The following is a 22,830-nucleotide window of genomic DNA, read 5'->3' as shown; positions in this document are numbered from 1 at the left end:
TACTCGTTTCAAATTTCCAGCTTTCAAGCTTCTTTTCCATTTTCCCCTCATCCTCTAATTCCTCATGTTGTCAGTTTGTTGCTGTGAGTGCGAGGGGGGGATCTGAATAGAGTAAAAAGGATAAAATGAGGAGGGTGAGTTTAAGTTATACAAGCCTTTAAACTAACGTAGAAATTTAATAACGATAACGTAATTTTTTTTAGATTTTTGTATAAAAATATTATAAATTAAATTCTTAATTTTAATATTTTCGGATGCCATCAATTTTTTTATTTGAAATAAACCTTACCATTGATTCCTTTAATTATAATTGGGTTGATGGATATTAGATTGATATGATTTGACTTTGTAAGGGTATAATTTTTTATTATTTTTTTAAAATTTGGAATTAATCTTAAAAAAACTAAAAGTATCTTGTATTTTCATTATCATTAATTCATTATAGGTTTTTTATTTTAAAATTTTCTAGGAGAAATTATATATTTTTTGCAAATAAAAATATATTTATTTTTAACATCTCAAAATAAAATCTTCTTTTTCTGATTATTTATTATTTATGTAAATGTTTTATGTGTGGTTTCTATTTTTATAATATATATTTTTTAAATAATCACAATAATTTATTTTTTTAACAAAGAACTAAATGAAGATAAATATCAATATAGTTTGTGTTTTAAAAAGTGAACCAGTAGTTGACTAGATCCAAATACTAGATTGATTGATGGTAATTATTTGAACCATGGAACCAATAAGTAAGATATAATAAAATATATATGATTTGTATGACAAGTTTACTAATTAATTAATTACGGTGGTCTATTAGTAAGTTGATCTATAACATAATTTTCAAGTTCTGGGATTGATTCTTGATTGTGTCAATTATGTTATATTTTTGTTAAACTTTACATTCTTATAAAAAAAATAGTTCAATTGGTTATACCACCAATATCCAATCGCACCGAGCCAGTCTTTAAAATTGTGGATGTAGTAGTAACATATTATTTATTTTTATCACTTGAGTGGATCATTTCTTGAGACCCACACACTTCAAGAAACACGTGATTTACCTAAAATTTTTGCACATCTTATATATATTTTTTTAAAAATTTCTTGAGACCCACGTATAACTTGAAGAAGCCAACTGATTCAAGTAACAAACACATTTATAACATTTAATACATGGATACTCTAATTGGCAAATATCTATTTGATTTTTTATTTTGTTTCTCTTTTTGTCACAACATATTATTATACCTATATTTTTCTTCCTTCTATCACTTTCTCTTACTAGCATGCGAGTGTTGACACAACTCATTCTCCTTACAAATAATAAGTTATCATTAACATATATAAATAACTTCCCAATGAGCAACAAATAACAAGTACTAAAAACTCACATTTCACTCAGCCTTCTACATCTCTCATTATTGTCCCCTCCCCTATTCCCTCTTCAAATTTACATCAACAGAAATGAGTTACCCACACTTTCTTGTTATGCCTTATCCAATTCTAGGACACATGAATCCACTTCTGCAGTTCTCTCAGGTTTTGGCCAACCATGGCTGCAAAATAACCTTTTTGATCACTGAGTTCAACCAAAAGAGAATGAAGAGTGAAATTGACCACTTGGGAGCACAGATAAAGTTTGTGACACTCCCAGATGGTTTGGATCCAGAAGATGACAGAAGTGACCAACCGAAGGTGATTTTGTCACTCAGAAACACCATGCCTACTAAGCTTCACAGGCTCATACAAGACATCAATAATAATAATAATGCTTTGGATGGTGACAACAACAAGATCACTTGTCTGGTTGTTTCTAAGAACATAGGATGGGCCTTGGAAGTTGCACACAAATTGGGAATCAAAGGGGCTCTTCTGTGGCCTGCTTCCGCTACTTCGCTGGCCTCTTTTGAGTCCATACCAAGGCTCATTGATGAAGGAATTATAGACTCTGAAACTGGTAAGAACAAACTAATTAATTACTATATTATATTATGTTAGCTAACCTATTATTTGGATATTAATTAAACTTCACCAGGAATTGGAATCAAGCATTAATTCAGTTACAAATCATCATAAAATATCAATGGCCAATAAATTTGTATATATTCTTCTCCCTTCTTGATATGCAATTTTTTATGTACATGGTTTGATGGCAGTTCTCATTTTTTCTTCTTCTAAACATGGTCAAGTTTTACTGCTAATTGAATCCCACTACAGGTACAACCCAATTTGAACACGTAATTGACGTTGGTTTTAGGGTAATTAAATAAAGTACCTACAATATTATAAGAAAAAGGCAATATAAATTTACGCTAAAGATATCATGCATTGGTGTTATTACATCATTTTTTTATACTAATAAATAAAAACAATTATTAAAAATTAATTTTATTGAAAACCTAAAAAAGACACACACTATTAATTACTACATCACACTTTAAGTATAAATTCATAATGTTTATAGTGATATTTTGTTTTTTATTAAATATATTATTAGAGTCCAAAGGGTTAGCTTATTGTATGAGACTTTAAGTATAAATTCATAATGTTTATAGTGATATTTTGTTTTTTATTAAATATATTATTAGAGTCCAAAGGGTTAGCGTATTGTATGAGATTCTAATGGATTCAAATGAATAAAAACAATTTATTTAGCATATAAATTCATGTTCGATTTTCATATGTAAAATTCTTTTAAACCATAAACAATCATATACCACAAATATAAATACTTTTTTATCCAATGAATTGGGAGATATCCATGATCACTAAATTAGAAAAAACACATTATTATATTGAAAAGAGAAGACTTAATGAATTTTTTTATAATGCATAGTAAACTTCTTTATATTCTTTTTTGTAGACTAAAATTTCTTTTAGTGGTAGTCAAACACTGACATAGGCAATCATTCTTAATTTTCTTCGGACTTTGCAGGACTTCCTACCAGAAAACAGGAGATTCAGCTTTTACCAAATTCGCCTATGATGGACACGGCAAATCTACCATGGTGTAGCCTTGGTAAGAACTTTTTCCTTCACATGGTAGAAGATACTCAAAGTTTGAAGTTAGGAGAATGGTGGCTTTGCAACACCACTTGTGATCTTGAGCCAGGAGCACTTGCCATGTGGCCAAGGTTCCTTTCAATTGGCCCATTGATGCAAAGTGACACCAACAAAAGCTCATTCTGGAGAGAAGACACAACTTGCCTACATTGGTTGGATCAACATCCACCCCAATCTGTTGTGTATGTTTCTTTTGGAAGTTTGGCAATAGTGGAACCAAACCAATTCAATGAATTAGCTATTGGGCTTGATCTCCTTAACAAGCCTTTTCTTTGGGTTGTACGTCCAAGTAATGAGAATAACAAGGTAAACAATACATACCCAAATGAATTCCATGGATCTAAAGGTAAAATTATTGGATGGGCTCCACAAAAGAAGATATTGAACCACCCTGCCATAGCTTGCTTCATTACCCATTGTGGTTGGAATTCTATCATAGAAGGTGTATGTGGTGGCATACCTTTCTTGTGTTGGCCATTTTTCAGTGACCAATTTATTAATAAGTCATATATTTGTGATGTGTGGAAGGTTGGACTGGGATTAGACCAGGATGAGAATGGATTAATAATGAAGGGAGAGATAAGGAAGAAGGTGGAGCAACTGCTTGGGAACGAAGATATAAAAGCAAGATCAGTGAAGCTGAAGGAATTGACCGTGAATAACTTTGACGAAGGTGGTCAATCTTCACAGAATATCGAAAAGTTTATCAATTGGGCCAAGGATTAATGGTGCTTTTCGTTGGTCCCATGTTGGACCTTCTTCTACGTTTTCTTTTTCCCTTTTTGGATTCTTATGTTGAGAAAGGCAAAAAGCATTTGATACTTATAATTTGGTTATAGACAAAATGAAGTTTATGTTGGAGTCGTTCTACTACTATTCTCAAAAAAAATCATTTTGTCTATAACCACGGCTAAAAATGTTATGTTGGAGTCCTCCTACGATTCTCATGAAGTTTATCTCACTTGTATCAATAATATTCAGAGTTGTGTGTATATAATTATATTTATACTATTTAACATCTACCTATTAATTAACTATGTAAAACTATTTTAATTTTCTTAAATTTAGATTTTAAAGTTGTAGGTGTGTTAAATATTATGAGAGAATTTGATTATTGTTACGTATAATAATTTTATTTAGCGTAAACATAATTATCTTTCATATGGAACATAGAAAATAATGTGTGATCTCTAATAAATTAGATAGTATGTAGTATTTGGATGCTACAAACAAGTCATCTATAGCATCTCTTTCAGCGTGTGAAAAACTGCATTTCAACTTAAAATAAGAATAATGATGTAAAAAATCTTATTATTTTAAATATCTTATCAATATTTCTTTGTAGATGTTTTTTCTTATTTTTTTTATAAATTCTATTAAACTTATATTTTTTCTTTCTCAAGTGTTCAATGGGTGTTAGGGGGGTTGATGTAACAAATGACCTGTGGATGAATATCAAAGACTACATTCCCCTCCTTGCTCCGTGGGACAGGATACCTGAGACACTAACGACATCATGGTAGATATTGGTATATTTTCTGACTCTTTGGTCTCTTTCCATTTATTTTTGTAGTATTTTTTCTCTCATATTTTTTTATAATTCGATCATATGTTTCATTTCAATAATAAATAAATAAAATGCAATCAACAATAAAATGAAATGAAGGACAGTCCCCGCAAGTCTAGTCAACTATCAACCTTATCTATCTGGCAATATCGATGTGACATCTTCACAACACAACCTTTATGTCTTGTCATTCATTCTATAATTAACATTTTCTGCAATAAAGAGCCACCACCGTAGGTCCCACCTGCACTCATTTTCTTCATTGCTTGTCTCTTCCATGGCCATGCAGTACTTGCATATAAAAAACAAACAAACAATTAAGAAACGTCTGCGTTAAACACTCTATTAAAATCTTCTATCAGGTAGGTATTAATCAAAGCAATCATTCAAGGTGCTGCCAAATGGAGTACATGATTTATATCTAATGTATCATTGAATAATTAATCATAATGTGTCATTTAGATGTATAAACTTAGAGATATGTTAGTAGAAAACTACTAGCATTATATTGGAAATTTGGAAGTGTTGATCCCTATAAAAATGTCATTGGCTTGTCAGCTTCATATTGTGATAAAAATAAAAGATTTTCTGTTTACTGTGATTTGTGAATCATATTGTGATAAAAATAAAAAAAATTCTGTTGACTATGATATGTGAAGAGGACTGACACCAAGTATGGAAAACGAGAACTAGGAGATGAAAGACATGCACAATATATAACATATTTATTAGAGATATTAATTATATTTGTTATTAGCGTTAATTAGTTTTAATTAGTTACCAGTTTAATTAGTTACTCTTAATCAACTATGTTATAATTTATTAACATTAGTTATATAAGATATAATATATTCATATAAAGTTGATTTTTACTCATTTGAGTATTACTCTAATATAAATCAATTTTTTTTTAATTTTTTTTTCTTTCATTTATATTCATTCATTCATGACAGACAAGAAATTTATTATGGTATTAGAACAATGAATCCATCCCAATTTTTATTTTTTCCATTGCACTTATTTTTTTCCTCTTCGGTAAAATGAAACTTCAATATTAGATTTATGATTTCTTGATCTCATTCACTTCACATTCAGCCTTCCACATCATAATCCACCGATCAAACTCTTTGTTGATTGTCGTCGCCATCATCCATCGTGCACCGCCATCCTCCGCCATGCGTGACCGCCCTTCGCTGTGAGTTGCGATTTCCGGTTAGTGTTAGCAAGTTTCAATCTCCATGTTAGTCTTCGAGATAAGGCTTTCTTGCACACATCCTGTTTCTATAAATTTCTCTTTGAAGACAAACTTAGTTTTCTACTATACAACATGATGTTTCATATTTATGCAAACTTATCTTTGAAGACAAATCCAGTTTTCTACCGTACAACTTAATGTTTCATTAATATTTAGTCTGTTTTGACTTATTGTTTTCAGTCTGTTTTGGTTTATTGTTTTGATCATTTTAGCTTCTACCATGTGTGGTGGTTAAATATTGTTCATTTGTTTGCTTTTGTTCATGGTGGATAAGTATTGGTTTAATGTCTACCATTAGTGGTTAAGCTTGAGTTGTTGTTGGTTCACAAAGTATTTGTGAAAAGTCTCCATTAAAGATAGATTTTGTGTTATTCCATTTGTTGATGTTTTATGTTGATGTAAGCTTTTGTTCATGGTGATTAAGTATTATTTGAGTTTTTGTCATGGATGGTTAAACATTGAATTGTTGTTTTGCTTTTCTCTTGAGTGGTTAAGCATTAATTTTAGCTTATACTCTTGATGGTTAAGCTTTGATGATTTGAGCTTCTGTCAAATGGCTTTGTCGTTGTCTTTGCTTGGTGGTTAAGCTTTAATGCTTGTTTTGCACTCTTGGAAGAAGATTGAGAAAGTCAATGTTGATCGAAGGTTTCTAGGAGCTATGTACCATAGTCGCACCTACATTTTGATTTGTTTCTAAATTTTTATTTTGGCCGATCTATTTTTTGCATGTTTAGCTATATTCCAATTTTCAGACTTTATTTTCATTTTCTTTGATGTAGATGTATTATCTTCTCCAAGCTGAAAGTGTTTTTTCTAGCTTACCGGATATTAGAGTTGTAGATTACTAGTATTATTAGCATTAATTAATTTTAGTTAATAACAAGTTAGTTACTCTTGTAATCAATTATGTAACAACTTACTAACATTAGTTATATAAGACATAATATATCCATGTAAGATTGATCTTTGTTAGGTTGAGCATTATTCCAATATCAATCAGTTTTTTCTTTTTCCATTTTTTCTCCCTTCTATTTCCATTTGTATTCATTCATGGTGAGATTTATCAATATGGTGTTTTTATTTTTTATTTTTATTTTTCTTTTACCATATTAAAGAGGAACAGGCTACGGTAGGTAAATAATTTTTTTTTTCACAAAAAATAACAGCATTTGAAATTTATCTCATTGCATGATATTATAATACATCCTTCCTATTTTATCACCATTTTTTTTTTTTTTTCTCTTCAACTACTATGCCACCGGCCACCGTTTGCCGTCACTAGAGACAATTTCCGGCAACGATACACCCTCCAACGCCACCATTATCATCCCTCCCCTCTCTCCTTCCCTACTTCCTTATTTGTCACACTACAAAATTTTACACACCGTACATCGATACATCTCTTCGTTTATATTCATAAATACGATAGGATAAGGTAAGATTTTAAAGTGTAAAACGTAGTCTTTTTCCATATTTTACTACACACGATGGATTGGACTTTCGTATTTTATTTTTCATTTGCTAGGCATAACTCTAAAACTGGTTTCAAAGCACATGTAACTTTAAAGAGACATATCTTGTGGCGCTGGTTGCTAGAGCACCGTGACCTTTCTCTTTCGTACGATGGTTGTCCTCCTCGGCACCATTGACGTCGGCAAGTTCAACACTGCGGAGATAGACTTCGTTGCAGATCCACCGTCTACAGATAGGACTGTCAAAGTTCTAGCCGATGGTGCATGGTGATGATGCAGGTAGCTTAGTTTTCAGATCTGTTGAGACTATGGTACAGAGGGTGCACCATTGCCGGAAATCATCTTTGGTGATGACTACCGGTGGTCGGCGGCGGAATAATTAGAGAAAAGAAAACAAGTGGAGGATGCACCGTAATATTACTTTTCTTTCGTAGCCTGCTCCTATTAAAGAAGTATTACTATTTATTATTAGGGTTTTCATAGATTATTTTTTATAAGAAAATTTGGTTCAGTAATTTTTGTGGAATATCTCCTACTTACATTTTTATTTATTCATAATACTCTAACTTAAGAATTTACTTAACAAATTTAAACAACTTTGCACCTATAAATATAATACCTCACTTGTAGAAACATAACAAGAGAAGAACCGTTTTTTTTTAATATCTTTTTTTCTTCTAAATTCTTACGGTTTTACACTTACGTTAATATTTATAACATTTTTAATTTTAAAATTGTTATTGCCTCACTTTTTAATATATTGGACTATTAATCATTAAAATTATTTTTTTATTATTTTCTTTAACTTATTTTTATTTACAAAATTTATTGAAATTTAATATAAGCCGTACAATACATACTAATTATTAGAAAAGAAGGAATAGTTCACCAGTTGTATTATTTCAGGTCATTGTTGAGCTATTTCGGTAGCCCGAGTCCGTGATACAAACATCCAAAAAATTGTGTCGCCTTCTAATTTTAAAATAATTCAATTTCAATTTAATTTTATAATTATTTTGTTATATTATAATGAGTATTTTCACATTTTTTAATCATTTTCCGCCACCATTAAATCTCCTATTTTTTCTAATTGAAAAGAAAAGTTTGTCTCAACATACTGTCCAATTATTAAATTGAAATGTTTTAGAAAATTAAAAATTAAAGAAATTATGCAATGATTTTAGTGAGAAAAAAAACTTTAACATTATAGATAAAATAGAAGATACACGCACTGTTCGTGATGAATCAACCAAAACCATAATGAAACCAACAATTTAATGTAGATTTGTACAATTATCAGAATAATATCCTTGTAGGAACAATTTTATAGAATTAGATTTATGAAAACTGAAAGTCGATTTAGTTATGAAATTTATAATTTTTTTTTGTTAATAATAACTCTTTTCTATAAAATAAAGAACAAAATTAATAAATAAAATTTCTACACTCAAATTTTATGAAAATATTTTGATAAATATTAGTAAATATTGTATTTTTTTATACATAACATATTTTTATTTTATTGTTTAAGCATTATATTTAGGAAAATAATCAAGGATTCACTTGTTTTAAATTAAGTAAAATTATTTTTTATCAGATTTGAATTATTAATTTAAACCATACAACTAAACATGGATATGTTTAAAATTAAAAATTAGTTATAATTTATGTATACTTTTAAGATATTACTATCTAATGTCCTAGGTGTACAACTTAAAAATTAAAAAAAAGATTTTATTTAAAATCATATGAATAATTTTACACATCCGAATAATTTTTTTTTTTCCTTTTTACTTCCTTAACTAATATCATAATGGTACTAGTTAGTATTTGTCGTAATTTTATCATCTAAATTCAATATTTTCGCTTGATACATTCTGTTTAATTCATCTTAGTCATATATTCTATTTTGAAATGTATATAACACGGTGGAAAAGGATGATTACAATGTAAGAAAAGCAGGTCTAAGAACCAAATTATAAAATCAAAGAACCGTTGTCGTCTTTCTTCAAATTGATATGGTCAAACTTAATTCCAACAAAATTAATGGTCAGCATTACTTTGTGAACATTCTATTTATATATAATATTCAGTATTCCCAACTAGTCACAGCTGAATTCTTAATGTGTGTGTCTCGATTAAAATTTATTTTTAAATCTTACCTATATAATCTAATATTCCAAGTTTATGATACTCATCTCTCAAATAACATGGATTCCCATTTGATACATTCTCCTTTGGAGTAGAAATAGACTAAATTTGAGCATCACCTTAGTTAAAAAATACTTGGTCTCAGCTTCATCTATTCACTTGTCATAGGCAGATTTTTTTTATAAGGATGTGGTATAACTTATATTAAAGCCTGATATAATTAACAAGTCTGATTAAGGATCTATTTAGGAGGTAATTTAAAATTAAAATAAAAGTCAAAATAGGCATATTAAACTTTATAATAGTCAAGTCTTACTTATTTATATGATATAAACATATTTTTAAGGTCTAATATGACATTTATGATAATTTTTTAAAAGCATATTTTGAAATAAAATCTTTGCAAAGGACACAAATTTATCTTTTAATAAATTTATAAGCTTAAGCTTGATACTTTATGCAAGCCTACATGCTTAACATTTAGAAAGATAATTAAATTTAATATTATAATTAATACATTACAACAAAATTAATATAACAACAACAAATATATATTCGTGTTTATTTGAATAAATAGGTTTTTTTAGGTTTAAATGACTTTTGGAATGACTTAAAGTTTAATTTTTTTAACTAAATAGAAATTTTAATAAATACTCTGATTTAGTTTTTGAAAAAAATTCCCTGACTTCAGTTTAACCTAAGTGATAAGTCTTTAGTCTGATGATTTTTCATCCCTGATTTTCATTATCAATTGGGAAATTTCATTATTGTAAAAAGTAGAACTATAAATTTAGTCATCAAATTATATTTAAATTACAAGATTAAAAATGAAATGATATATTTTTTAAATAATCATATAATTATTAATTAATTTATAATGGCAGTCATTCATTTATAATTATATAACTCAAGTTTATGATTCTTAAATATTTTATAATATCAAATCTGAAATTTTTACTTGATGTGTCTACCGGATTCCGACAAACAAACCAACGTTGCATGCACGTATTGCGATGTTCATTAATATAAAAGCCATCATGCTGTTAGTCTAGCAAAGTCTTCAAAAATCAATTAATGGTATATTATTCTTATTACCATATTCTTATTCCATTTACAATAGTATACAGTAATTCCCATAAACTAACCTATTTTGCACGTCTGAGCCTACCAGGTATGTTAATTAATATAAAACGTCCATTGATTCCGTTCTGTAATTTTCAAAGTCGAAATAAATTTGTCGTATAATATATAATTTCCAAGTCAATTGGAATTTGGAAAATTGGAAACATGGACCACACCCTAACCTGCAGCCTACCCGTTCATATCACTCATTAATTTTTTTTTCTGATTAGTACAAACAAACCCCTTGTACACCCAAAACATAAAAACAAACTAATAAACTATAGACATGTTCGGATATAAGTCATAAGTTATTTTAAAAATTTCTTTATTTTAAATATATTTCAAGTAAACTCTCAAAAAAATTTATAACTTGTATCGAAACAGACACTATGTTGATTGGGCATGATTGAATGTTCAGCTAGCATTCAGGTCCATATATATATACAAAAAGTAACAAACCCATTCACGCAACCTCAAATTACACAAAGAAACTATTGTTCTAAGTTTCACCAGTAAATTTTGCTTCACTTGCAAGATTCCAACTCACCCCGTTATGATGGGTATCTCACATTTTCTTGCAATACCTTACCCAATCCTAGGGCACATGAACCCCCTTCTTCAGTTCTCCCAGGTTTTGGCCAAATATGGCTGCAAAATCACCCTCTTGAGTTCAGATGAGAACTACGAAAAACTGAAGAGTGCAAGTGGTGGTGGGAATGACAAAGTCATCATGGACTCACACATAAAGTTGGTGTCTCTCCCTGATGGTGTGGATCCTGAAGATGACAGAAAGGACCAGGCCAAGGTTATTTCCACCACCATAAACACCATGCGTGCTAAGCTTCCCAAGCTCATAGAAGATGTGAATGATGCTGAGGACAGTGACAACAAGATTTCTTGTATTATCGTCACTAAGAATATGGGGTGGGCCTTGGAAGTTGGACACCAACTGGGAATTAAAGGGGCTCTATTCTGGCCAGCCTCAGCTACTTCTTTGGCATCCTTTAATTCCATTCAGAGGCTTATTGATGAGGGTGCCATAGATTCCAAAAATGGTAAGAATTAAGTAGAAGCTACTTCAGTCATTCAGATCATCATGAAAATTATGAAACTAATTTGAAAATAGAAATCACAAGCAAACCTGATTAATTTCTGGCCACATATATGACCTCAATTTATCACATATCCATTTGTACTTTACTATATTCTTCCTGTCACATGCTGCTGTTGTGTACGGTGTATTGGAAATTTCTCATTATTTTTCCAAGCATTATATTGTATCGCTTCCTTAATTGGTTAACTTTTAGGATCAATTTGAGGTTAGGATAACATCTAGACTTAATGCCATGTTCTTTTCTATCATGAAATGTCCTACGTTGTAATATTACTCTATGAAAAAAATTGTCTAGGATTCAGTTCTTACCGTTTATCAAAGTTTTACTGATGTCCATGTGTTTGGATCGAAATTTAATTTATTACACATGTTAGTCTACCTTTTCACATCAAATATGGGGTAGAAAATGCAAAACTAACTTGGTGGGGCTTTGAAGATGCGCATCAAACCATGCCAGAAGATGCGCATCCAAACTCACCCTTTCTTAAGGTTGTCCACCATTTTCGTGGAGATAGCGTAAAATCTAGTACTGTCTTATGCAGTATGAGGAGTGATACAGATTTATTTTGAGATTATAAAACTACTTTATTTTTTTACCTTTTTATGTTTTTTATTTTATTTTCACAATAAATAATTATTTATTTTAATTTTTTAATTAATACCATAAGACACTGGTTGATGAAATTAATTTAACCATAGCTGTAACGCACGTGGGTTTGGATTTGATGCAATTATTTTCAACTACACAAAATATGCACCACTAATTTTATATTTTATAATTTAAAAATAAATAAATATATAAGATAACATAATTTAATCCTTCTGATAATGACTGCACCAACTTGCAGTTGCTTTTTTATTGCAGGAATTCTTGGTCCCATTATAGGCAAATACTCCATCAAAGTTATTTTATAAACCGTTATTATACCCTGTTGTTGATCTCATATTTGTACATCATTTTTTTAATAGTGCAGCACTGAGATAGGTGTTTGTTAATTGGCATGTTGGCTTTTCAGGACTCCCAACCCGAAAGCAGGAAATTCAGCTTTCCTCTAATTTGCCTATGATGGAGGCAGCTGCCATGCCATGGTACTGCTTGGATAATGCCTTCTTCTTCCTTCACATGAAGCAAGAAATGCAAAACCTGAATTTAGCTGAAAGGTGGCTTTGTAACACCACTTTTGATCTTGAAGCTGGAGCATTCTCCACATCACAAAAGCTCCTACCAATTGGTCCATTGATGGCAAATGAGCACAACATAATATCAATATTGCAAGAAGACAGAACCTGCCTAGAGTGGTTGGATCAGCAACCACCTCAATCTGTCATATATGCTTCATTTGGCAGCATGGTGTCAACGAAACCAAACCAATTCAATGAGTTAGCCCTTGGACTTGATCTCCTCAAAAGGCCTTTTCTTTGGGTTGTGCGTGAAGACAATGGTTACAACATTGCATACCCAGATGAATTTCGGGGAAGGCAAGGTAAAATTGTTGGTTGGGCCCCACAGAAGAAGATTTTGGAACACCCTGCCATAGCATGTTTCATTAGCCATTGTGGCTGGAACTCAACCATTGAAGGTTTATATAATGGGGTGCCCTTCTTGTGCTGGCCATTCTGCAGTGACCAGCTTATGAACAAGATATATATTTGTGATGTGTGGAAGGTTGGACTTGAATTTCACAGGGATGAAAATGGGATAATATTAAGGGAAGAGATTAAAAAGAAGGTGGAGCAACTACTTGGTGATGAAGAAATAAAAGGAAGGGCTTCCAAGTTAATGGAAAAGGTCATCAAGAACAAAGCACAAGGTGATCAGAATCTCATCAAGTTTATCAATTGGGCCAAGGAATAAGAATGCTCTTAATTAATGTCTTGTTTTATGCTTCAATAAAATAATTAATGGAATTAAACGTCTTGCTTTAATATTTAACAACTAAGTTTATACTCCTATAAAAGAATGAAAAATAGAGAAAATGAAATCAGAATGAAAGAAAAATAAAAAAGGGTGGAAATTAGGGTGGTGTTTTGTTAACTGTTATATATTAAAAACAAAAGTTTAGTACCATGTATGTGTTCTTATTTCTTTTTCTTGCATAACGATGCTTTTGTTTTAATTTTTAAATCCAGTCAATCCTTCATCCGTACGAATTAATTCTATGAAGTGATATTTCGCAGAACCTTATTTAATCACGCATGGTTTCATCAATCATATATTGTTTATTAGAATATAATTGATCTTTTTGTGTTGTCGACAAGATCCAAAAGCTTGTAGATTTGGCTAACACGTGTACTCGTGATTGCAACACTTTGGATATTTTAGACAATATAAAATTATTTTTGCTGATTTGCACAATGTCTTCATCTTTCAGAAAGTGGATTTTTCATCCATTTAGTTCAACCTTATAAAATTAACTTTTAAGGTGAGAATTACTTTTCACTTATATAATTTATTTCGATACTATTTTTATTTAATATAAAACTTTAACATGTTCCGTCATAAACTTTTATCATATTTTTCTTTATACTCAAGGCTAGTTGTCTAGAATGTGACAATTATAAGAATTCATTCATTTAAGATAGATTCTGATATGATATTAGAAAGTAGATTTTTCAGATTTGGTGAAAGATGCAGATCTTCAATTTAAGAAACATTGTTTATCACCTGACAGTCTCCAGTTATAAAGGAAAATAAGGAACCGTATCTTAGCTTTAGAAATCCAGGAAGATACTAGCATTGGAGATGCTTAATCCCCTTTTCAATTTAAGATACTAGCACCTCTAGAGAACTTTCTCTCTTTTGAATCCCTTCTTTCTCACCTCATATGGACAGATTGTAGCCAATGCATGCATGGTGCGCGCGGTGACATGGTCACACGTGAACAACGTATATGTAGGAGTATTTTATTCATATTACGTTAGATATATACCACCCCGTTTTTTTTCTGCATTAATTTGACCTCCTTTATTGTAAGGGTGTTAAGTAACTAATTAAATTTGAGATTTGAGGTTGAATGATGAAATTGTCAAAATATTTTTGTGCAGTACTGAATGTACCACACTCCGAATTGGAAGTGTGAAAAGTTAGGGTTTCAAAAAGTGATGAAAAGGGGAACTTTGAAGAAGGATGAAGCAAGGGTTTATGGGTCTGGAATGGTTTGAAGAAGGCAAAACTAATTTTGTTGTGCTTGGATTACGATTTGAGAATCCACGTGTTAATTCCAGCGAAAAGTGGTTGAACAACACTTAGAGATGGTGATTCACTCACATTATACGAACCATCATCATCCCATAATTAAACACGTACGATAAAGGTTATTACAAATGAAACATGAAAAGCACCAAAAGGGAAAAGGGTCGACGACAATTATGCCATACTGTTTCTGCATAAGAGTTAACATAGGTTCAACAATCCAAATACAATTCCTTCAAGATCGTTGAGGAATAAGACGAACAGGAAGGCCCTTGGCAGGAATAGGCGTGGGATTGTACGTAATATTCCCATTAGGAATAACAGTTTGACACTTGAACCTCTTCACTAAGTTGTGCATGAACACCAATATTTCCATTCGCGCATACTCGATCTTTTCCAGCACATTCACCAAATGGCACATAAGTATACGGAGCTGGTTCATTTCCTTCTAATCTTCTCGGATCAAATTTCTCTGGCTCTGGGGGAAGTACTCTGGATTTCTGAGTGTTGAACTTGCAATCCAATACAACTGCATGACCCACAAAACAGTTTAAATAGAGACCAAAAAAATCTCTTATGTCTCATATTAGTATTGAACAATTGCATATGTACTATGTCTTAAAAATTCTCTTTTGCAAGAGGATATTTTTAAGCATTGAGGTTTAGCTAAATTCTAGCTAAAACAGTAAAGTCAAACATGTGAAACCATAAATGCATAAGAAAATGATATATATATATATATATATATATATATATATATATATATATGTACATTTGGCAAAAATTCTAACATAATTTACCTTCCAGGCTTTTGGAATTGAGAATCCATTGAAGTCAAAGTCCTCTATAGCTTCCCTAAAAGCTCCTTGGGCTGGAGGGGTAAGCCTTATTACTTCACAGCAAGCTACATATATTCCACGAATATTTCATCTGCTGGATGCATGAGGACATTGATGTGAGGGTAAATTAGACAAAATCTAATTAATATTAATTTGATAGATCTAGAAGTATTATTTCTACTTGCCTAACTCCATCATAATTTTTTTTCATAAAATTGAATTTATTAAGATATCCAATACACGCAAAATTTTAGTCAAAAAGAAGTTTGACCACCTTTCCATGTTCCTGCTAGTATCTTATTACTTTATCTAGGCTGTGTTTGGTTCTTATTATTATTATTATTATGTGATAGGAGAATGCTAGCAGGAAAAAAGCACATCGAAAACTGCACGGCAACAATGAACATAGTATCATTTCCTTCAAAATGGCCAAATCTCTTATGGAGTTGAAATTTTTTTATATGGTCCCATCAATTTTTTTAAAAAAAATCTCTGTATCTAGTCTCAACCAAACCACCGCTCCCGTATTTCTCTGGCTTTCCTTTCCTTGCTCCTCTCTAGCATTTGATCGCAACCAAAGCATGCCATGCCTTATACTAACAAAAACGCTGAAAGTTAATTAAATACGCTGACTTGGGTGTCGTAACGGACCTGATTCGATATAAGTCATAAATTCTTTTGAGAGTTTCTCTATTCTCAAAAAGTTTATGACTTATCTAAACAGAACAAAGCGTCTTTGGTCAACATAACGTTGGAGGAACTGAGGGACCATGTTTCTCAACTTCTTGGCTTCTTCCTTAGACTTATATTCAAAACTTAAAATAATAATTATTTTAGAACAAATTTTTACTTCTTAAGTAATGATTATTATGTTAAATATAATTTTAGTTCTGGTAATTTAAAGTTTTTTTATTTTTTGTTCTTCTAATTTTTTTTTAATTTTTAGTCTTTACAAATTATATGTTTGTTTTCTTTTACGTTTTTTAAATGATTTAAATAATGCTTTGAATAATAGAAAAAAGTGTTATTTAAAATATTTTAAAGATGAAAAATAAAACAAATATAATTTAGAGAAGGATTAAAATCATTTTTTTATAATGATTAAAAATGTATTTAAACTAAATTTAAAAAATGTATAGGTAATTGTTATATATATAAAGAAATGATTTACTATTGCATTAAATACTTAAATACTTTTAAGAAAATTTTATTATCCATACATATCTTACAACTCTAACACAAGTGCCTCCCATAAAAAATATCTATGGTCTACACCAAAAAATATATAAAAAAAAATGTCGAAGCTTCCTGTTGATAGATTTGACAACATAGGAGTCATGTCATCTCATGTCCTACATATTTGAGATAAATGCTTAATATAATATGAGTGTTTGTGAGTTGAGGTTAAATAAAACATATTACTTAATCCAATCAAATTTAAACATGTTAAATTACATCGATTTAAAAATAATGTGAAACATAACCCAATTGATTTCAAGTTGAGTCAAAAGGTTACACTTTCTTTAGAAATTATTTCTTTAAAAAAATAATACAGCCCAAAAAAATGCATCTCATTTCTATCATTATTTTGATATTCCATATTCCAATTCAATTAGGTATCAGAAAAAATGAATTTGGGATTGTAAAGAAAAGAAATATTTTTAATTTTTTTTGGAGAACATGATTAGAGTGTGTAATGTGTAATAAGGCTTTTGTATTTTTTAATCGCCAATCTTTATATGCCACACGGAATCCATCAGTTGAATCCATTGCAAGCCTGCATCAAAGTCTTGTCTGAGTAAGAAAAGAGCTCGTAGTCACTTAATAGGTCTTGTCTTGTTGATAACATGGAAGCAAATAATGAGTTTAGGCAAGTAAGAGTGTGTGATTAAAGAAATAAATGATAAACTTAAAAAAAATGGAGTTAAATAAGGAGGGCTTAGGGAGAGTAGAAAAGAGATGTAACTTGGGGGTTCAAAAAATATTTAGGGGGTGAAATAGGATAAAACAGAGTGGCAACAACAACAAACAACTGCCCTATAATTTTTCTTGGGCCAGATCAGGTTGAAGGGTCATTATTAGACTTTGGGCCTAGTTGTTGGGCCTTTATCATTTTGACACATTCCGAAATTCATTCTCTCTATTTTTCTTCAGACCGTTTCCCTTCACCTTCTTCCCTCAACGTGTCTTCTTTCTAAGGTTCCAGGATCAGATCTCGTTCCCTCGCCACTCATCCTCGGCCGCGCGTCGCTCGCCACGCGCCACCATCAACCGCACCTCTCGCCGGTAACTCCTTATCCCCGACGCCACGCTTCAATATTTTATGTTCAATTCTTAGGTTTTTCGTCTTTGTTGACTTGATTTAGCGTTCTAATCGTTTCGTTTTCAAATCGTGGTTTCTTCATTTTTCCTTCTAACTCGACTTCTCGTTGCTAGAGATATACTTTGTAAACTACTAGGTTTACTTTTATAATTTCAACTCCTTTTTTTTCTTTCTTTCATGCCTGCACTGTTAATGGATGTAATTGAAACTTTATTTCATTTTTTTGGTGTATGACGAAGGACCCAAAACTGTAAGAGATCCTTGTTGATTACATTGTCTGAAAGCTTTTGAAGTTGCTTAAACGAAGAGGAAAAAGCCAAAAAAATGTAGAAAAAAAAAAGAATTTGCAAATATATTTTCCACTTTTAAATCTGCATGTTCAGCTTACAGATTTCATGTTAATCCAAAACACAATATATTCATTTTTTGGTTGGTAATTGTTTTTCAACTTATGTTTTCTACCTGAACACCTTGTATCTGGAAAGAACATTTTGGATAGATTTTATATACCGAAGGAGCATAATCTTTTCAAGGATTAAATAGCTCTAAATTGTTGCAAGAGTTGCTTGTCCTTTGGTATGCTTAAGCTCTAAATTCTGTATCTATTTATTTGTTCATTTTATTCTTGCATTATCATGAAGTTTGTGAGGATGAGTATAGCCAAAGACATGAACATTTTTATGCAGAAAGCATCCAGTTTTCTTTTTTTCCTTTCTTGGTGATAGGAAAGAATTTGTTTGAGTCCTTAATTTTTCTAACTAATAAATTCTCATTACCTGTGGAGAAATGAGATCCTGTCCCTCAATATTAGGTATAGGATTTGGGTGACTGGCTGAGGTGGGACGACAGTTGAGTTAGTTTTAGTGTTCAGGTCAGGGACTAGTTCAACATGAATCCTGCTCAAATGTTATAGATTTGTGAAACCAGCATTAACTTAAAACAGTCAATTTTTTTCTTCTTCTAATCTGCCAAACTCTTCCTTAGGAACTTTGAAAGAAGGAGGGGTAATTGTTATGTGGATTGAGAAATATTTGGTTTGCTTTGATGCCTTGAGATAGAATGGAGCATTTTGAAAATTCAAATTTTCCAGCCTAAATTGCATTAAGAGGAAATTCTGTTATAGTGTGTGTGGATTGATTTTTATGCATTTCAATGTGCTGCTAATTGTGAATTATTATGAATTCTATTTGATCTGGGAATTATGTTTTATCAGCAAAGTGTTTATGTTGAGTCCTGCTTTTGAAAGGGCTTGATAAATTTTTTTTCACATCTTCTATTTCATTTTTCTTGAGATTCTTAAGATTTATACATTTTTGGATTTTTCATTGCAGTGAATGATCAATAATATATTCAATATTTTATTGCAACTTGGAACTAGCAATGGCATCTGAAGAAGTTCTGAAGGCTGTTTTCCCTTTCCTGGACGGTGTTGATCTTGCTTCTTGTATGGCTGTTGATAAGCAGTGGAAAGACATAGCTAGCGATGATTTCCTTTGGAAATGTCTGTGTGCCAAGAGATGGCCTTCGATCTGCAAGCAACCTAATCCTTCTACTTTAACCTACTACAAGTTTTACAAAACCTTTCATAAACGCCAGCACCGTAGAACTCTTCTCCCTCCGAGAATTTCTTTTGATGATTTGGAGTTCTTCATTGACATTTGGGCTGAAAACACATTACTCTTCTCGGAAGTGGTGCCTGGCTCTGTCCTTCAAGCAGGTTTTAAAGCTCCAGCATCTGGAGTTTGTGACATGCTCAAATTTCAATTGGAAGGTTCTGAATACAAGATGACTTTTCCCGTGGAACCCAGGTTCACTATCCCTTCAGGACAAAACCAGAATGTTAGTGTCTCTGTGATGGTTGGGAGGAAGGATTCAAATAAGGTTGCTCGTGTAATAAACAAGTCCATGTTTGATTACATCGATCGTTCATCATATAGAGCCTTGGCTTTTGATTACCTAGACATATCCCCTGGCTACCCATTTTTGTCTGGCATCCGTGCATGGATCTCTTTGCTATTCATGGAAGATAGAAATGAAGATCTCATGGATGTATTTGGGATCCAAATGGATTTCTGTGATGTAGCAAATTCTAAGGAAGAAGTCTTGTGGCTGTTGGACATGCTTGACTGGAAGTAAATGTTCAAGAAAAGTGTGGTGCCCCATCATTACAACAAAAATTAATTGGACATTGTGATTTTATGTTAACTTGTTTGTTGATACGGGGTGCATTACAAAGTTTACCATATTATCAGCACCAATAATTTGCGTAATTTGGTATTAATATCTCGTGTGTTTGGAGTATGTAAATACTCGTATAATCTATTATCATCAATAAAAAGCCTTTGTTTAAAGCTTGTACACCAGCACATTATAATGTGATTTCTGTCGGCGCACCTTTGATTTTTGGTGTATACTAATGTTGAAGATAAAATATTTCGGGTAATTATATTAACCTTTTCACTTATTACATGTAAACCCTTTCGTTTGGAAATTTAGACTAATTTATCGGATTAATATGTAAGTTGGGCGTTGGGTTGTATATGATATGGGTTTAAAGGAGGGTAAACAAAAATTGTACTACAATTTAATTATATATTTTTATGATGTTTCCCCTTTCTTAGAGATTAGGACAGGTTTTACTATGTCCTTATAAAGAAACTTAATTCCAACTTGATTAAAATCCGATAATATTTGGGACAAGTCAACTTTATTCCAACTTCATGATTGTTGACTAGAAAATCAATTGTTTCTTTTTTTGAAATGTTCTAATTAAAATCGAATACACATACAAGAAACTAAAATTAATTACAATCTCAGGCACTGATTTTATAATTAATGGTTATTATGGTACTTTATTCTCTAAAACGCACTTCCCTCAAACAAGGCTTGAATGAGACACTAGGAGGATATCGAAATGGTAAGACACCTATAACTCTGGTAGTTTTGCACCAAAATTCATCAATACATCTAAAAATTTTGGTAGGTCTCGTAGCTCTGTCCAAATTGCCAATTGGAAGGGGCAACATTATCAAACTCCAACATTTTGCCATCACTAGTAGTGACTTGAAACGACAAGGCTTGTCCTACCAAATTAGACCCAGTAACCCAATTTTGTCCCCAAACACGTGACATAGATTGCCAGCCAGTGTTTGAAGACCCTTTGATGCTGACTTGAGTAACATCACCAGCATTGCCAACATTGTACAACAAAACCAACAACCAATAAGGGTTCCCTTTCATCTCAAACTTGACACCCCCACTTTTGTTGCATGGGACACGGCGATACATGACTGGGATGATCCCTGCTTTGTATATGGCAATTTTGGTGAACATTTTCATGGACAAGTCGAAGTGCTCTTGTGGAGGGTTGCACCAATGGTCGAAATTAGGGGGGTTGTAATTGGGGGGGCAGAAATTTGTTGCGGTCACTTTGATTGGGCCTGCGTTGGGAATGCACCATTGGGAGTTCACACACATAATCTCAAAACATGCACCACATGTCTGGCCATTGTTGAATAGAGCTGTGCTTAGGGCTGTGGTTTCAAGCCCATATCCTTGCTGGTAGAGATCACCATAACCACAAGCTCCCTCTGTATCTCATATTAAAAAAGAATTTAGTGGATATGCATTATTTTATACAAATTATAGTAGGTGTGACTTTTAAGTAATTTTTTAAAAAAAAATCAATAAATTCATTCATTATACATGATGATTTTTAATTAGGTGCATAGATTATTTTCTTATTAAATAATAAAATTTTATTTTAAACCAATCTTTAATATTTATAATTTTAAAATCATAATAATTGAGGAATAAATGCCTTTAAAGAATACTCATTACAAAATATTTGTTAGTGTTGACTAAATATAAATAGCTTTTAATGATTATATTCATACACATGATCATGAAAGTATAAAGCAAGAACTTTTCTTATTACAAGAAATTAGAACTATAAATTTAGATCATACCATTATTCGATGGATGGTCGAGTTTAAAAGTTAATGATCATATAATCACTTAAAAATAATATACATTTTTCTTTTGATCACAATCATTTAATGGTCTATATTTATAATTAATATTTTTCACAATAACAAAAAAATTATTTAATACACTCCACATATATACATACATACAATTTTAAGAAAAGATGCGAGGGGGGTTGGGAGAAGATTAACGCTGTCATAACTAAGCTCCGCCTCTTATTGCAAAAAATTCCGTTTTTGTATTTTAACCTCTTACATTAGTTACATCATTAAAAAAAATAGAAAGAAAGAGGAAAAAATGCACCAATTAATTACATGTGGTAACAAATTCAATTCTAGAACAATAAGAAACGGGGATAAACACGATGCTAGAATATGATTAATCAGGAAAATGAGAATGGTTGTGATTCTATTTAGATAGAGTAGTACTAGTAAAGGGGAGTTTTATACTTACGCATGGTGTCTCCACCTTGCATGTCACCATAGAAAGTTGCATGGGCTAGATGCCATCCCCTTCTTCGACCATGTGCCAAGGCTGGTACAAAGAGAACCATTAAAAAGGCCAAAGGAAACAAACAGTGAGACCTAGCCATGACCATGACTATATATTGACTACAAAGCTTAAGGACAAAGACAAAGTTAAAATTTGTTGATAGAAAAAGGGTGGTATTTAAAGGTGAGGGAGTAGTGCTACTTGCTAGTTGCCAATGCTTTATGCTGCTCCCAATTAATATGAACA

The 22,830-nt window shown here is 31.5% G+C and overlaps 4 protein-coding genes and 1 pseudogene across 4 annotated transcripts; 3 read left to right on the top strand and 2 right to left on the bottom strand.

Annotated features, from left to right (window-relative positions):
* The first annotated feature begins 1,261 nt into the window (after positions 1-1,261).
* On the top strand, positions 1,262-4,103 carry LOC100805563 (UDP-glycosyltransferase 83A1). The gene is made up of 2 exons (XM_003552514.5): positions 1,262-1,963; positions 2,942-4,103. Exons 1-2 carry the CDS (start codon positions 1,471-1,473, stop codon positions 3,793-3,795), a joined length of 1,347 nt encoding a protein of 448 aa, XP_003552562.1. The 5' UTR covers positions 1,262-1,470; the 3' UTR covers positions 3,796-4,103.
* A 6,907-nt stretch (positions 4,104-11,010) lies between these two features.
* On the top strand, positions 11,011-13,683 carry LOC100799867 (UDP-glycosyltransferase 83A1). The gene is made up of 2 exons (XM_003551707.5): positions 11,011-11,691; positions 12,767-13,683. The coding sequence occupies exons 1-2, from the start codon at positions 11,190-11,192 to the stop codon at positions 13,603-13,605; spliced, it is 1,341 nt and encodes a 446-aa protein (XP_003551755.1). The 5' UTR covers positions 11,011-11,189; the 3' UTR covers positions 13,606-13,683.
* Positions 13,684-15,178: 1,495 nt separating this feature from the next.
* LOC100805020 (beta-amyrin 28-monooxygenase-like) lies at positions 15,179-15,873 on the bottom strand (annotated as a pseudogene).
* Positions 15,874-17,924: 2,051 nt separating this feature from the next.
* On the top strand, positions 17,925-20,374 carry LOC100804485 (F-box protein). The gene is made up of 2 exons (NM_001254009.3): positions 17,925-18,068; positions 19,437-20,374. Exon 2 carries the CDS (start codon positions 19,486-19,488, stop codon positions 20,239-20,241), a length of 756 nt encoding a protein of 251 aa, NP_001240938.1. The 5' UTR covers positions 17,925-18,068; positions 19,437-19,485; the 3' UTR covers positions 20,242-20,374.
* A 604-nt stretch (positions 20,375-20,978) lies between these two features.
* Positions 20,979-22,704, bottom strand: LOC100799337 (expansin-A23). Its single transcript, XM_041012184.1, has 2 exons — positions 22,546-22,704; positions 20,979-21,695 (listed from the first exon to the last, which is right to left on the bottom strand). Exons 1-2 carry the CDS (start codon positions 22,688-22,690, stop codon positions 21,073-21,075), a joined length of 768 nt encoding a protein of 255 aa, XP_040868118.1. The 5' UTR covers positions 22,691-22,704; the 3' UTR covers positions 20,979-21,072.
* Positions 22,705-22,830: the final 126 nt, after the last annotated feature.

This window comes from Glycine max, chromosome 18 (genome assembly GCF_000004515.6).
Source record: "Glycine max cultivar Williams 82 chromosome 18, Glycine_max_v4.0, whole genome shotgun sequence".
NCBI classification, from domain to species: domain Eukaryota; kingdom Viridiplantae; phylum Streptophyta; class Magnoliopsida; order Fabales; family Fabaceae; genus Glycine; species Glycine max.
This window is presented reverse-complemented; position numbering and strand designations above follow the sequence as displayed.